This window comes from Panthera onca, chromosome C1 (genome assembly GCF_046562875.1).
Source record: "Panthera onca isolate mPanOnc1 chromosome C1, mPanOnc1 haplotype 2, whole genome shotgun sequence".
Lineage (NCBI taxonomy): Eukaryota > Metazoa > Chordata > Mammalia > Carnivora > Felidae > Panthera > Panthera onca.
Genome location: NC_138346.1, coordinates 35,050,203 through 35,066,961, shown reverse-complemented (window position 1 = coordinate 35,066,961; position 16,759 = coordinate 35,050,203). Strand labels below are relative to the sequence as shown.

The 16,759-nt window shown below is 37.7% G+C and overlaps 1 protein-coding gene across 1 annotated transcript; it reads right to left on the bottom strand.

The window, feature by feature from the left end:
* Nucleotides 1-515: 515 nt before the first annotated feature.
* Nucleotides 516-16,759, bottom strand: PPIL3 (peptidylprolyl isomerase like 3). Its single transcript, XM_060622919.2, has 7 exons — nt 16,451-16,759; nt 15,816-15,894; nt 14,458-14,532; nt 12,891-12,984; nt 12,106-12,173; nt 8,736-8,854; nt 516-5,426 (listed from the first exon to the last, which is right to left on the bottom strand). The coding sequence occupies exons 2-7, from the start codon at nt 15,816-15,818 to the stop codon at nt 5,300-5,302; spliced, it is 486 nt and encodes a 161-aa protein (XP_060478902.1). The 5' UTR covers nt 15,819-15,894; nt 16,451-16,759; the 3' UTR covers nt 516-5,299.

Sequence of the window (16,759 nt, the reverse complement as noted above, 5' to 3'; positions counted from 1 at the left end):
CTGAATGCAACCACTAAACAATCTTTAAAATAAATAAATAAATAAATAAATAAATAAATAAATAAAAGCACCACTTCTATCATGTAGCCCTAAATTATTAATTGTCTGGATTTCAGCATTTGCTAAGGTTCTGAGACCTATTTTAAACTAGTTAAGGCTTTAGTGGCTGGGACTCACACACCCTGAAATTGGATTGGAAGAATTTTCAAGATTTTGAAAGTTGAAACGAGTGAACATTTTGGAGACAGGAAGTGGATACCCTACACAGTTAAACATTTTGGCATTAAGCCGGTCCTTTTCAGTGTTAAGGCCAGATGAACTGTAAAAAAAGGAAATGGAAGGTCGTGAGGGAAAAGCGCCAGGAAACAACCTCTGAACAACAAAATCTTCAAACTACACTTCAATGGACCAAAATGATTGCCAATCCTGACCTCGCACCCTTCCTCCCATTTTGTTTCTTGAACAAAATGATTGCTTATTTATTCCAAACAGTTGAAAATGTATAAAATCAAACATTAACGATTAAGCATAATTTTACTGCTCACACTTGCACAGGAGAGCAACGTATATTGCCCAGCCCTATGCAGATGCACAATTATGGGTAAAAAGTGATGAGGAATACATATTTCCAAAGTATCTGTGGTAGTTTGCATTTCTTAAGCCCCTTTTCTTAATGGATTTGAAGATGCTTTAAAACCATTAATACTTAAATCTTTACATTGGGGCCAAGATCACCAAATACAAGGTAAATATTTCAGAGGGAGAAATCACAATAAATTGTGAAATTTGTAGCTGTTCATGATACAGTTAGCACACTTAAATGTTAAACAAACCTAGGGAATCCTGGTCTTTGGAGGATGATAGCTAATCATAGTGGGCTAATTATTGTGCCAAGCGCTGTACATACATTTTCACTTAATCCTAACAACCTGCAAGATAGGCATCAACTATATTCTTCTATTACAGATAAAAGTTGCAGTGCATGTGCAGAGAGCAATTTAGAATCCCTACAGTCAGATTATAAGGGTGAAAGAAAATGAACATTGAAAAAATCTTATATATACTACCAAAATTAGTTTCTAAAATGTGTTTTTTTCAAAATGGTTTTAAATTTAGCAAACCCTCTCACACCTAGCCAGTTACTAATGTGAGATTTACCCAAAGTTACATTTATGAAATGAACTATTTTGTGTGTTAGTGCTTATGATTGTTTGGGGCATGCTATGTTCCCCCCCCCCCCCCCCCAATAATCTCTACTACCTCAGATTGTGACTGTATTTGTAGATAGGGCCTTTACCCAAGTACTTAAGGTTAAAATGAGGTCATTAGGATGGGCCCTAATCCAATATGACTGACGTCTTTATAAAGAGATTATGACATAATTACCCACTGAGGAGGATCTTGTGAAGATAGAAGATGGTCATCCACAAGCCAAAGTGAGAGACCTTTGTGTAAATAACCCTGCCCATGCCTTGACCTCCTAACTGCTAGTCTCTATAACAGAATTTTAAGCTACCCAGTTTCTGGTACTTTGTTATGGCAACCCTAACAAATTAATACAGTGCAAAGATTTTAAAATGGTATTTTGGTGAGGGGCACCTGGGTGGCGCAGTCAGTTGCGCATCTGACTCCTGATTTCAGCTCAGGTCATAGGATCAAGCCCCAAGCTGGGCTCTGAGCTGAACTTGGAGCTTGTTTGAGATTCTCTCTCTCCCTTGGCCCCTCTCTCCCACTCAGTCTCTGTCTCATAAAAAAATAAATGGTATTTTGGTGGAACCTTGTAACTTTATTCCCTAATTAGTGAAGTTGAACATTTTCTCTTTTCTCTTGTGACTTGCCCATTCATACCTCATTGCTTTTTTGAATGTACAGTTCTATCTTTTAAGCTTTTTAATTGCAATGAAGTTTTTGATTTTCATATAGTTAAACCTGTTTCATCTTTACCTTTGTCATGTTTGTGAACTGAGAAATTCCTCTTTGGAGGTGTTTCTCCCCACCCCCGCCACCCCGGAAACTTATCCATCTGGAATTTTGGTACATCATGTGAGGCAAAATTCTTTTGCTATTTTTTGCATATAATTTACTGGTTATCCTAACACAATTTATGGAGTAACTCTTTAATGATTTTGGATATTGCTTTAATTATATATTAAACTCCTGTGTATACACTACTCTACACTCTTATACTCTACTAAAATACTACACTCTTTTAGTATTCTAGCTATATTCCCCACACCATTTTATTTATTATTACTATTCTAATGTTTATTTTTGAGGGAGAACAAGTGGGGGAGGGGCAGAGAGGGAGACAGAGGATCTGAAGTGGGCTCCGTGCTGACAGCAGAGACTGATGGTGCTTTAACTCAGGAACTGAATGATCGTGACCTGGAATGAATTCGGACAATTGACTGACCCACCCAGGCGCCCCTCCCCCACACCATTTTGATGTTTGCAGCTAATAACATTTTCATTGTAATTTGTTTTTTAAAATTTCCATTATCAATTATTCTGGATGTGCTTTACAGTTATTATGTTGAGTTCCCATCTCTACCTCTACCACAATTGGTACAAACTGAATTGAAAAGAACCATCAGTTTTCTTTTAAATTCAATAGTGAAATGGTAACTAATCAACTTTTCTAAACTGATGAAAAGTTGAATCCTATGTATTAAAATTTATCTATTCGGCCGCCTGGGTGGCTAAGTTAGTTAAGCATCCAAATCTTCATTTTGGCTCAGGTCATAATCTTATAGTTTGTGAGATCAAGGCGGGCGTTGGGCTCCAAGCTAACAGTGTGGAGCCCACTTAGGATTCTCGCTCTCCTCTCTCTCTCTGCCCCTCCCCTCACTTGTGGGGTGAAGCATTCTCGCTCTCAAAATAAACATTTAAAAAATTAAAAAATAATAAAGACATTGTAAGAATGAGATCTGGGGCGCCTGGGTGGCTCAGTCGGTTAAGCATCCGACTTCACCTCAGGTCATGATCTCGCGGTCTGTGAGTTCAAGCCCCGCGTCAGGCTCCGTGCTGACAGCTCAGAGCCTGGAGCCTGCTTCGGATTCTGTGTCTCCCTCTCTACCCCTCCTCTGCTCTTACTCTGCTTCTCTCTCTCTCAAAAATAAATTAAAAAAAAAAAAAAAAAAAAAAGAATGAGATCTAAGAACCAAATACTCACCATATTGGTACTTTAAAAAAAAAAAAAAAAAAAAAAGGACAGTTTAGAATAAAAATTGAGGGAATACCAGTCAATACAAAAACATTTTGACAGTAAAAGCCTCTTAAGAGTGAGGACAAAAAAATTCAATGACATTCAGTTGGAGAAGAAAAATATCAGGTATAAGAAATGTCAAACCAAATTCTGGCCCAAAAGAGGCTTTAATATTAATTCTTGAAACCTAAATGATTAAAATAAAAGGGTGACTCAAAATGTGAGGGCATTAGGGGTACCTGGCTGGCTCACAGCTACAGCATGTGACTCTTAAAATTTTTTTTAATGTTTATTTTTGAGAGAGAGAGAGAGCATGAACAGGGAAGGGGGAGAGAGAGAGGGAGACACAGAATCTGAAGCAAGCTCCATGCTTTGAGCTGTCAGCACAGAGACCTATGCGGGGCTCAAACTTAGGAACCATGAGATCATGACTTGAGCCGAAGTCGGACACTTAACTGACTGAGCCACCCAGGTGCTCCTACAGTGTGTGACTCTTGATTGCAGTGTCAGCCCATGTTGGGTGTAGAGCTTACTTTAAAAAGTGAGGGTTATTAGTATAATTGGCACATCAGTTTAGTAGAAGGTATAAATGGTAATAAGAGGGTATTGCAAGCTAACTTCTAAACTGTAGTTAAGAAAGAAAATATGGGGGCACCTGGGTGGCTCAGTCGGTTAAGCAGCCGACTTTGGCTCAGGTCATGATCTCGCGGTCCTTGAGTTGAGCCCTGCGTCGGGCTCTGTGCTGACAGCTCAGAACCTGGAGCCTGTTTCAGATTCTGTGTCTCCCTCTCTCTGACCCTCCCCTGTTCATGCTCTGTCTCCCCCTGTCTCAAAAATAAATAAAACGTTACAAAAAAAATTAAAAAAAAGAAAGAAAGAAAATATTATTTAGATCAACTATTTGCAGAAATGATACAAACCAATAAATACCTGGCATCAGTTTTAGAATACCCAAAACCTAATCAAGGTGTGGAATATGGTTCTTGATGAAACCAATGGGATAGCCTGATAAATGATAAGGCCTGATTCAGTGAAAGCCCTATGGTCGAGATAAATGTTAGGAGAGAAGCTTCCATTTACTCTACAGAACACTTACCGCATGCCAGAAGTTTTATACACATTATCTCATTTAATCCTTGCAATAGTTTTATGAGGGAATATTATTTAGGGATGAGAAAACTTGTGGAGATGTTAACCTGCCTAAAGTTACTAGTAGGGGGCACAGCTGTGATTCAAACAGTCCAGGACTCCACAACTGGTGCTTATAACCAACTAATCGCATTTTCAAAATGATCACCTGTAGAATTCTGTCCTACAGTACTGTAAATGATAGGCCTTAAAAAAAATGTTCCATGGGCAAATTGGGAAATTGAGTGTTTGCTGTACTATAGGACTTCTCTGTGCCTTTACTGTAATTCTAAAGACCAGAAAATAGCAAATGGATTGGCTGGTTTTTCTAGACCATCTCTGTATCTTGTCCTTTCTAACTATGCAAAGTGAATAATTAATGGACAAGGATACTTCCAGGATATGGACTAGATATGGCAGGAATATGTAACTAGGGTGCTCAAAAATACTTGAATTTAAGGCTCAGAATTTGTTTGTTTTTTGCTCAGTGTCTTTTTAAATTATTTTTAAATGTTTCTTTATGAGAGTGTGTGAGTGGGGGAGGGGCAGAGAGAAAGGGACAGAGGTTCCAAGTGGGTTCCGACCTGACAGCAGTAAACCTGATGTGGGGCTCAGACTCACAACCACGAGATCATGACCTAAGCATAAGTGGGACGCTCAACTGAGCCACTCAGGTGCCCCGAGGCTCAGCATTTAAGAATGAATGTTTATATGTAATAATTAAACAAAAGGGCTTAAAAAAAATTAAACTTAAATACATTAGATGCTAGTTTTAGTAAGGAATATGCTCTAATAACGGGAATAAAAGCTGTGTAGGGCCCTTTGATACCACCAACTCATAGAAAATCTTATTTGTAAACAAGCAGAAGGATGATGCAGTCTCTTGACATAATTTAAAACTGGGTAAACCACAATAGGTGTGTTCCTCTGAATAGTCTGCCAAATATTCTTCCAGATCTATTATAGCTACTGTGCAAATGGATTGGCATGAATAGTTATGTCCTTAATGTGTACATCATTAAGAGGTCGGTATGTCTTCTCATTTACTGGTAACTTCTCCAATTCATCTAGAGTCTCTAGACCATCTATTACCCTGAAAGAGAAACCATATAAATGTATGAAACATACTATCGAAATACCTATAGCATTAGTTTCCTTAAAAGAAAAGGATAATATCTCAAAGTTCTTTGAATTTCCTAGTTGAGTGTACAATAAAATATTGATTTGATTTTCTACCACAGATATGAGCCAAAATTCAAGAATTCATTTTTATGCCTTTAGATAATAGCAATGAATAGGAATATTACCACTAAAATATTCCCACAGCATAGCTACAAATGGGTCTAATATAACCATTCACAGATTTTCTTTACTATGGGAAATACCCAGAGAAACTATGTAAGGGTGACACTGTTGTTAATCAGTACTGCCCTATACTGAAGGTGCTGAAGTGGGTGGCCACTTTGCACTTTATTGTGTAAATATGGTATTTTTATACTTTTTTACATCTGGGCAACAACAAAAAACAGTAGTAATAAAATAAGAGGAGGGGAGATGGGACACTTAAACCCATTTACAGCAAACCCACTTCATGTTTTCACCAAGAAAAAAAAATATTGACAGCTATCCTTCTGGCAAGTTAGTCTAAAACATTTGCTAAGAAAAGGTGGCTTTAGATTATACCTCCTAGTTCAACTCAAATCAATTCTGGACACTTGTAGTATTACTCAAAAAAAAAAGATAACAGAGGGGCGCCTGGGTGGCTCAGGTGGTTAAGCATCCAACTTCAGCTTAGGTCATGATCTCCCGATTCCTGGGTTTGAGCCCTGCGTAGGGCTGTGTGCTGACAGCTCAGAGCCTGGAGCCTGTTTTGGATTCTGTGTCTTCCTTTCTCTCTCTGCCTCTCCCCTGTTCACACTCTTGTTTCTCTCTCTCTCAAGAATAAACATTTAAAAAAATGTTTAAAAAAAAGATAACAGATTTACATTTTATTTTGCATTTCTTCTTTAAAATTTTTTTATTTACTTATTTTGAGAGAGAGAGAGAGAGAAAATCCCAAGCAGACTACACACTGACAGCACAGAGTCCAATGTGGGGCTTGAGCCCACAAACCCTGAGATCATGACCTGAGCGGAAACCAAGAGTCAGATGCTTAACCAACTGAGCCACCCAGGTGCCCCCTATTTTGCCTTTTTTTTTTAATGTTTGTTTATTTTTGAGAGAGAAAGAATGTGAGTGGAGGAGGGGCAGAGAGAGAGGGAGACACAGAATGTGAAGCAGGCTCCAGGCTCTGTCTGGGCTGTCAGCACAGAGCCTAATGTGGGGCTGGAATTCAAGACCCCCCGCACGAGATCAAGACCTGAGCACAAGTCAGGCGCTTAACCGACTGAGCCACCCAGGCACCCCTACATTTCTAATAACCTTTTGAATTTACTTCCAAATGTAGAACCATTAAAGTCTTTAAATTTTAAGTTTCAAAAGCTGTCTCTCCTCCTGGGTCAATAAGAGAAACAGAGGATATGGGAAACAGATCTCAGGCAAAAAAGGGCATGTACAATTGAGGCCAGTAGGTCAAGTATTTTGGGACACGGGCCCCTTTGAGAATCAAAGGAAAGCTATGTACCGTATTCCCAGAAATAAATGTGTTGTATATATATAAAACACAGTTGCAAGGAATTAAGGGACCTAAGGTTAAGAATTTTTTTTTTAACTTTTTTTCAATGTTTTTACTTGTTTTTGAGAGAGAGAGAGAGAGAGAGAGAGCGAGAGGGAGCATGAGCTGGGGAGGGGCAGAGAGAGAGGAAGACACAGAAGCTGAAGCAGGCTCTAGGCTCTGAGCTGTCAGCACAGAGCTCAGCTCTGGGCTCGAAATCACGAACTGTGAGATCATGACCTGAGCGGAAGTCAGGCGCTTAACCAACTGAGCCACCCAGGTGCCCCTTTTTAAACTTTTTTTTTAAGTTTATTTATTTATTTTTAAAGAGAGAGAGGGAGACAGTGGGGAGTGGAGGGGCAGATAGGGAAAGACAGAGGATTCCAAGCAGGCTCCAAACTGTCGGTGCAGAACCCAATGCAGGGCTGAAACTTACACACTGAGATTATGACTTGAGCTGAAACCAAAAGTCAGATGCTTAACCAACTGAGCCACCCAGGGGCCCCAAGAAGCTTTGTTTTTAACTCTAGTTTTATCACAAATCTAGTAACATAAACCCTAGTAATTAATGATTAATAATTCTGAATGGTGACTTAAAGGAGAAAATAAAAGGAAGAGAACCTGAATTATTTACGTCCAGGCAAATACTACTAAAGGATGTAATATTTCATTAATTTCACTGGTTATTAATCTATAAATTAGACATATGTATATGGAATGAAATATAAGAGTTGCTGAGTCTTCTATTTTTCATTAACCTAACTTGGAATTCAAACTGTTAAATAATTAAGAAACTATAACTGTACCTTGGTTTATTGAGCATGTAAATATTTGTTGAATAAACAGACAAGTTGACTTCTTGCTGATTTATGAAAGCAATTCCCAGGCATAGTGCTTATAGTGAATATTCTGGCAGAGCCTGCTAAATGCCTCCCTAGGAATCAGGCACCCTCTCTTCTTGCAGAAACCTCATTTTACTAAGAATGGCAATGTGTCTAGCCAAAAAACATTTCCTACCCTCCCTTGTAGGTAAGAGGAGGCCTCATTGCTAAGTTCTGGGTCTTCTAGGGAAGGTCTTTAAAAAGGGGCTTACTTGGGGTGCCTGGGTGGCTCAGGTGGTTAAGCATCCGACATTGGTTCAGGTCATGATCTCACAGTTTGTGAGTTCAAGTCCTGTGTCGGGCTCTGTGCTGACAGTTCAGAACCTGGAGCCTGCTTTAGAATCTGTGACTCCGTCTCTCTCTGCCCCTCCCCCACTCACGCTCTGTCTCTCAAAAAATAAATAAATGTTAAATAAATAAATAAAAATAAAAAGGGGTTTACTCAGCTGACAAGCAACTAGTAAACTTTTGCTCTTCCTCCTTCCTTCTGCCTGGAACCCACGTTGTGACTGGAGCTGTGCTGCTTACATTATGACCATGAGCTGAGCTTGGGGATGGACAATAAAGATGGTTGAGGAAGAAGAGGCACCACTTAGAATATTGGTGACAAAAATGAACCATCTTTCTTCATAAGAAGAAATCCATTATATAACTGATACTTTGCATAATGATCCTGAAAAAAGTATTGGCTCCTATTTCGCAAAATAAAGGAATTAAGGCTTGAAGAGGTTATAAATTCCCAAGGTCACAGGGGTGGTAAGTGGAGGGCTTACCAGGTATATTTAGCTTTCTTTTTTTTTTTAAGCGTTATTTTAAAAAATAAATTCCAAAAGGAATTTCCAAAGGAAACCATAACCAGAATACTCACTTTCCAAATACTGTGTATTTCATATCCAAATGTGGCTGCTTGCCATAGGTGATGAAGAACTGAGATCCATTGGTGTTTGGGCCATTATTAGCCATAGATACAACACCTCTAACATTGTGCTGTAAAAGACAGGCCAAAATATTGATTTAACTGTGTTTTTATATAAATGTTCCAAATAATAGGACTGAAACAAGACCTGAACTCTTTCAGGGACCAAGAAAACACTTAATCAGTTTCTATTAGGGCTAATCTAAATGATCAGTTTCTGGATTATCTATATTTCTGAAACCTTGTATGTAAATTATTTATATCAAATCATGTGCCCCAATTAATTTCATTTTCACTTTAGAGAAGTACAGTCACAAACACTTAGCAATACCAATATATGATAGGAATCCTTACATTTACATTAAGGAACAGTGTGCTGGCATGAAACAATCAGGCAGACAATAAAACCAAAATCCCCATAACCTCTTCACATATACACTGGACTCTGGCTAGTTTCTTTATCTGTAAAACAAGGGAGGGAGGTTGGACTAGTTCAGGGGTTTATTCAGAATTGAAATGCTCACAAGGGTAAGCAAATAATAAATTAACTGAACAGAATGTAAACATTACAGAGGCTGGCAAAAGGAATGGTGTTATCTCTTGCCTAATGGCCCTAATTTTTTTTTTTTAAACCAATGGCCATAGATAATACATCTGTGGATCTTCCACCCAAGGGCAGTCAGTTCACAACCCAGGACTAGATGATCGAAGGAAGGTCTCCTATAGCTTTAATATTTATGATACTATTTGTTATAAAAGGGACTTGTGTAAAAGAATTAAAAAGACTTTACTGATAAGATTGAAGACGTGACAGAACTGTGTTACAAGGAGGTGCAATATAAAAGATCATAAATAACTCTAATGATTATTCTCTCTTTAGCTATTCATCAGGGGACACTAATGACACAAGCAATGGAGATACAACTGCATCAAGATATTAATGCTTTATTGACTTCCTAAAGGTGACTACCAGTCAAATGTTATATTTGATACATGCACCAGAATGTATGTACCACTTATAACTTAATAAAATACTTAATAACCTATTTCTAAGATTTAAGAATTCAAATTTGCCAAACTGTTGCATATGCCTACTACTCCTCTCATCTATTACCCCAGCCTCTCCAAAAGTGAACCATTATCCTACTATCTTTATATATGCCTAAACAATATATTGTTTCCTTTTTCTTGTTTCTGAGCTCTCTAAAGTAGTATCTTACTATTTGTAGTCTTCTGGGAAGTGCTTTTTACACTATCATTTTCTTTCTAAGATTTACACACATACGTGTGTAGTTCTGATTTTTACTGCTTTATATTATTCCACAACTGAATATACTACAGTGTACATTTTATGATCAATGGACATTTGGGTTGTTTTTAGATTTTTGCTGTTAAAAAAACACTCTAGGAACACTCTTGTACTGTTTCCTGATGCATTTGTACAAGAGTTTTCTAGGGTAAACATTTGGGAATGGAATTGCTGGATCAGGGTATGTGAATATTCAATACACACCCTCAACTCTGCATATCAAGATAATGGTTCTTTTCAAAAAAATTTTTTTTTAACATTTATTCATTTTTGAGACAAGAGACAGAGCACAAACAGGTGATGGGCAGGGAAAGGGAGACACAGGATCTGAAGCAGTCTCCAGGCTCTGAGCTGTCAGCACAGAGCCTGATACCGGGCTGGAATTCATGAAGTGTGAGATCATGACCTGAGCTGAAGTTGGACGCTTGACCGACTGAGCCACCCAGGTGCCCCTAAAGGTAATGATTCTTAATCTTGACTGTAGGTATCACCAGGAAACCTGAAAATATAATCTAGGTCCTAATCAGTCCTCCTATTTTTCTCTACATTTAGGGGGTTGTAAGACCTTAATATTTTATATTTTTACAACTACACGTGAGTCTGTAATACCCAGTGTTGAAAATCACTGGTATAGGATGGTGGATTAGTGTTGAGGAGGCAGTTAGTTATTAATTAATGCCTAAAAAGTTCTTGTTTGTAATTCATGAAAAGAATGACTTATAATTTATCACCTCCCAACCCCAACTCCTATAACCAAAGTAATGTTTCCTTATGATAGAAAAACAAAATGAAGAAAAAAAAATTACTCCTAGTACCACCATCCAGACATAAACACTGCAATGAATTTTTTTCAGAGTTTTCTTGGGCATATTTTAATGTAACTGAAATACAATACTAAGTTATATATTCTTTAAAAAAATTTTTTTTATGTTTATTTATTTTTGAGAGAGAGAGAGAGAGAGACAGAGTGTGAGCAAGAGAAGGGCAGAGAGAGAGAGACACACACAGAATCTGAAGCAGGCTCCAGGCTCTGAGCTGTCAGCACAGAGCCTGATGCGGAGCTCAAACTCACAAGCCATGAGATCATGACCTGAGCCAAAGCTGGACGATTGACTGACTGAGCCACCCAGGCACCCCCTAAGTTACATATTCTTACTGAGCAGAATTTATCTTTTTCTAATTTCTAAAGTTATCATTCTATGCAGATACAAAGCTTAAAAGACCATATGATAAACTGTTAGCAGATGTCACCTCTGGGAAATGACATTTATTTTAATTTTTTAAATTTAATTTGAAATAAGATTTTTAAAAAATAGGCATGCATTAGTTTTTTAGTAAAAAAAAAAAAAAAGTTCTTGGGGTGCCTGGCTGGCTAAGTTGGTAAAGCATGCCCTCTTAATTTTCGGGTTGTAAGTTTGAGCTCCATGTTGGATACACAGATTACTTAAAAATAAAATCTTAAAAAAAAAAAGGAAATAAAAGTTTGAAAAACACAGAAAAATATGACAAAGGAAATAAAAACCTCTAATTTTACCATGCTATGCATTTCTCTTTAACGTAGTTGGGATCTACCACAGGTATTAAGTTAATACAGGAATATTCAAAGATCTAACAGAAAATGTTGAAAGTTGGACATTGATAATGGGCAGTATTGCAACCAGGAAGTCTTTCCTCCCTACTACCAAAAAAAGCCCAATGATTCAGGTCATTCAACATAAATTTTATAGTGAGACATTAGGCCCTTTTGGTACATTACTGATTAAAACATTTCAGGTTGGGCATACAGATAAGCTCACTTAATATCAAGATTCATGTGATTGTGAGATTCTAGAATATATTTTAGGCAACAACTGCCATTTATAATTTCTCCCTGGCATTTATCAAGTGTACTACTAGAAAAAAAGTATGTTTGTATACTAATAACATTAACTTGTGTTACTACAACATATGTATTAAAGGTTTCAAGTGTAAACAAGGCATTAGAAACCAGATGTTGATACATTGGAGATATACCTTAAGATATTCACTATATTCATCCTCAAATTTCTTGCCCCAGATACTGTTACCTCCTCTTCCGGTACCTATATTACAAGACAAGCAAATCAAAAGAAGTATCTAATTAAAGTTGAGAAAGGGTTCATTTTCTAAAACAAAAGGGCTATTTTATAACTTGTTAAATACAAATAAAATTTGACATGTCCTCTCCTCAAAATTTCACTTTACAGACTGGAAAAATAAAGTATCTCTACAAAAAACCCAATCCCCTCCCTATCAATATTGTTCATATTTTACTTTAAATCTAAGTGCTGGTAGCTTCGACTAAAAATTTCTTGCTAGGGTAAGGGGCCTGGTTATAAAAACTCTATGTAGGGGCTCCTGAGTGGCTCAGTTGGTTAAGCGTTTGACTCTTGATGTCAGCACAGGTCATGATCCCAGGGTCAAGGGATCAAGTTCTGCGTCCATGCTCAGCATGGAGCCTGCTTAAGATTCTCTCTCATTCTCTCTCTCTCTCTCTCTCTCTCTCTCCCTCTCCCTCTCTCTCTCTCTCCCTCCCTCCCTCCTCCCTCCGCCCCTCTCCCCCCACTTTCACTCTCTCTCAAAAAAACAAAAAAAAACCCCAACACAACAATCCACATGCTTATATTTTATCTATTTTATAAAAATTAAATAAATTTTATTTAAAAAATATTTTGAGTATAGTTGACACACAATATTACATTATATATTTTTCTATTCTTTGTCTACCCTCTTTTTCACACTATATACCCAATTCTCTAGATATTAATAGAATAACTTACCTGTTGGATCTCCTGTTTGAACCATAAAACCCTTGATATTTCTATGAAATATACATCCATTGTAGTAATTACTGGCACAAAGAGCCAAGAAATTCTGAAAAGAGTAAAAATAATAACTGGGAAATGATATAGCAGAAACATTTAAAGAACAAACTGTATTTACTGAAAACACTATAACAATGTATTTATGTCTTTTAGGCGTTACATTGGATAATGTCACTTCTCTGCCTAAAACACTTTGCTTCCTTCTGTTTTTGGAATAAAACACACAATCTTCAGTAGGGCCTAATAGGCCCTTCATGACCTGGCCTACCTCTGCATCTCATGTGATAATAACTTCTTTCTGTTACTTACTGTGTTAACCCCATCATCCTTCTGAAAATTCATCCACAAGAGGTAAGCATTCCTACCTTGAGGCCTTTGTACTGCTATCTCTATACCTGGCATATTCTTTTTATGTGTCTTTCTATGGAGACGCCTTCATTATTTTTCTGCATGTGATTTAAGTATCACTTTCTTGGTTAGGCCTGCCCTCACCTTCTTTTAAATAATTATTTTCTGTTAGTCCCTACATCAACACTTTATTTCTTTCAAGACATTATCACGTTCTAGAATCACTTTTTTTTTCTAGAATGAATCCCTCCCTGTCCCCACTCCCTCCTCCAATGCTTATCTTCTCAGCTAGAATATCAGTTTCACGAAGGCAAGGAATGTCTCTTGGTCATTACAGTACTCCCAGGCCCTGGCAAGATAGCCTTTCATAAATAATTGTAGATTTTTTTTAAGTTTGAGAGAGAGAGAGTGCACGTGTGAACGAATGCCCATGTGCATGAGGGGCAGAGAGAGAATCCCAAGCAGACTCTGCACTGACAGCAGCAGAGCCTGACTTGGGGTTTGATCCTACAAACCATAAGATCATGACCTGAGCCAAAATTACAAGTCGGTGCCTAACCAACTGAGCCACCAGGTGTCCCCATAAATAAATGTTGAATGAATATATAGAGAGCCAGTTCTTTCCTTCTTTGTCATTTAAATACGTAAAATAACATAAGAAACAGTTATCTTACCTAACATGGTAATGATTACTTATATTTCCAGAGGAAAATAAGTCAAAAGAAAAAGATACCAGCCACTCTATGGTTAGAGAAAAATTATCTACTCTTTCTTTGATCCTCAAAGGTGAAGTGGAAACCAGGCCAATAATTCTAATGGATAGTTTTTCCTGACAATGGTTTTGTATTTTTAAATTTTATGTTTATTTATTTTTGAGAGAGATCATGTATGCATGTGTGTGCAGGGGAGGGGCAAAGTGAGGGAGGGGTAGAGGGCTGCCATGCTGGCAGCAGAGAGCCTGTTGTAGGGCTGGAACTCAAGAATCTGAACCATGAGATCAGGACCTGAGCTGAAGTCAGACACTTAACCAAATAAGCCACCTAGCCGCCCCATGACAATGGTTTTATACACAAGTTTTTTTTTAATTTTTATATTTTTAGGTTAGATAATTTGATTTCAAAATGGTTATCCTGTTGCATTAACTCATTTTTAATATGTACATAATGGTACTTACCTCACATGTTTTGGGTGTCCTTTCACAGAAGACTTCTATTTTAATATCACCTACATCTGTATGCAGTGTCACTGACTAAAAAGGAGAGAGAATGTGAGAACAATTAAGATTTCTTCGGATGACTTTATGCATTGTATTATTTCCCAAACTAGATTAAAGATGACAATCTGAATGAAAACACAGAAAGAAATACCATTTCAGAGATGACCTATCCACATAGCTGAGAAGCTGTACTTCTTCAAAATTTATTTCAGCAGTAGAAAAAAAACTCCAGATGATAAATATATGTTAATGTAAAATAGTATCCACCCTAAAAACTTGACAGTAAATACTGTGATGGAAATACTTAAAGTTTGAATTTTTCATCAATAAAAATGAAAACAATGGTTAGTTAGTATTACTGATTTAAATAGCAACTCCCCAACATCATTAATATATATTGAAAAATAGTAAGAAAATGACTTTTCAAAACATAGTCTGCACCATTTCCCTTAATGTAATTAAATTGAGAGACAGTGTTAAAAACAATTCCTTTCTTCACTAAAGACAACAATTCTCAGTTTTTCTAGATTCTAAATGTGCAGAGATAACCATATTACTCTTGCTTGCTTGTTTTTTGTTTATCTGATGTTGAGTAACATTCCTTTTGTTACCCATTGTGGGGTGGGATTCTGAGAGGTTATTATTTTTTTAATGTTTATTTTTGAGGGGGGAGGGGCAGAGAGAGAGAAGGAGACAGAATTTGAAGCAGGCTCCAGGCTCTGAGCTGTCAGCACAGAGCCTGACACCGGGCTCAAACTCAGGAACCTCAAGATCATGACCTGAGTGAAGTCAGAAGCTTAACCAACTGAGTCACCCAGGCGCCCCTGGTGGGGTTATTCTGAGGCTTCCTTTTTCATTTCTCTTCTTCCAGTAGTATCCAGCAGTCAGAGAGTATGTTCAGGTTGATAGAGGGCAGGAGTGTGTGTGAGGTGGGGTTGGGGGGTGGGGGGGGAGACAGCATGATTCTCATTGCTTTTCTTCTGCTTCAAGCTCTAGTTGCCCACCTTAGAACAAACAAAAGGATCCAATTAAAATGATCACACCTGGCTATACGCTTCAACTCCCTCTTTCCATCTATATGTTGTAATCAGTCTTTTTCTGTAAAAAGTAAATTCTATGCATTTTAAGTGAAAACACTGAAGAATTTAAAAGTAGTTTTGTTTCTGGCTTTGTTTAGAGGCATCATACATTTTATGCTTCTACAGTTTATCATTTCTGTCTTGCCATTGAAAGTTCATGCAATTTTATTTCCCTTCAATGAATTTCTAAAAATTATTTATAATGAAACGCATTCATAAGAATTGTGTAAAACTTACCATTTTTCTTCCTGATGGTTTCGGGAAGTATTATTGCTTAATTTCTCAGTCTCCCCGAGAGAAGTTAGAAAACGAATCTTTATTCCCAAAAGAGAAAAGAATTAAGTTCATTTTCCTCTCTTAATTCACACGTGCTCATTTTTAATGCATATTTAAAATGCCTACAATAGCACCCTCTAAGTAATAAAAATTTGGTTATGGAAATGATGAGATCCTATCCGACTCAAGCCCCTCAATCTCTTACTTCCCCTGCTCACTCTTCTTCAAAAGCCTCCTCGCAAACTCCGCAACTAGCCAGGTACATTTCCGCCTTGGGATCTAGGCACTGGGTGTTCCCTTTGTCTGGAACACTTATACTTAGACATTTGGACAGCTATTTTCCTCACGTCCAAGTCTCTGCTCAAAAGTCAGGTCTCACTGGCCTGATAACTCTATTTAAAACTGCCTTGACTCTAGTGCCTGCCCAATTTCCTTTTTTCATAGCACTTATCGCTAATACAGTACATATTTTTCTAATTAAATCTGTTCCAACACCACCCTCCCCGCCCAGAATGCTGACGCAAGCCCAAGAACTAAAACACGGAGCTTGACAAGTGTCTCAATAAGTGAATGAAAGAGTGTGTGATATTACTTACCACTTCAGTTAGCACAGCTCTAATTGAAACGACAGATGCCCTTCCTTGCAGATGCCCATGTTTCGAAACAAGTGTCTTAGGGCTACCGGAAGTCGAGCGCGGGACCCATTAGCGAGAACGCCCCTCTCCTGCTCGCCTCCTTTTCCCTTCCAGCCTCATTGCTATCTCAAACCAAAATGACTAGAACTAGGAAGACAGTGTCATTTATCTTCACCTGGTACGCTTTTGACAGTGAACGGGAGCTCTTTTAATAATAATACAAAGACACAAAACGTAAACCGGAACTATTCTGGGCAACCTCCAGAAGTG

Bases quoted from the DNA above. Each gene is read 5' to 3' on its own strand.
- PPIL3 (XM_060622919.2), bottom strand. The intron at 12,174-12,890 runs GTAAGTTATTCT...CTTGTAATATAG, and splicing joins TCAAACAGGAGATCCAACAG to GTACCGGAAGAGGAGGTAAC. The intron at 8,855-12,105 runs GTATATCTCCAA...TGTCTTTTACAG, and splicing joins AATATAGTGAATATCTTAAG to CACAATGTTAGAGGTGTTGT.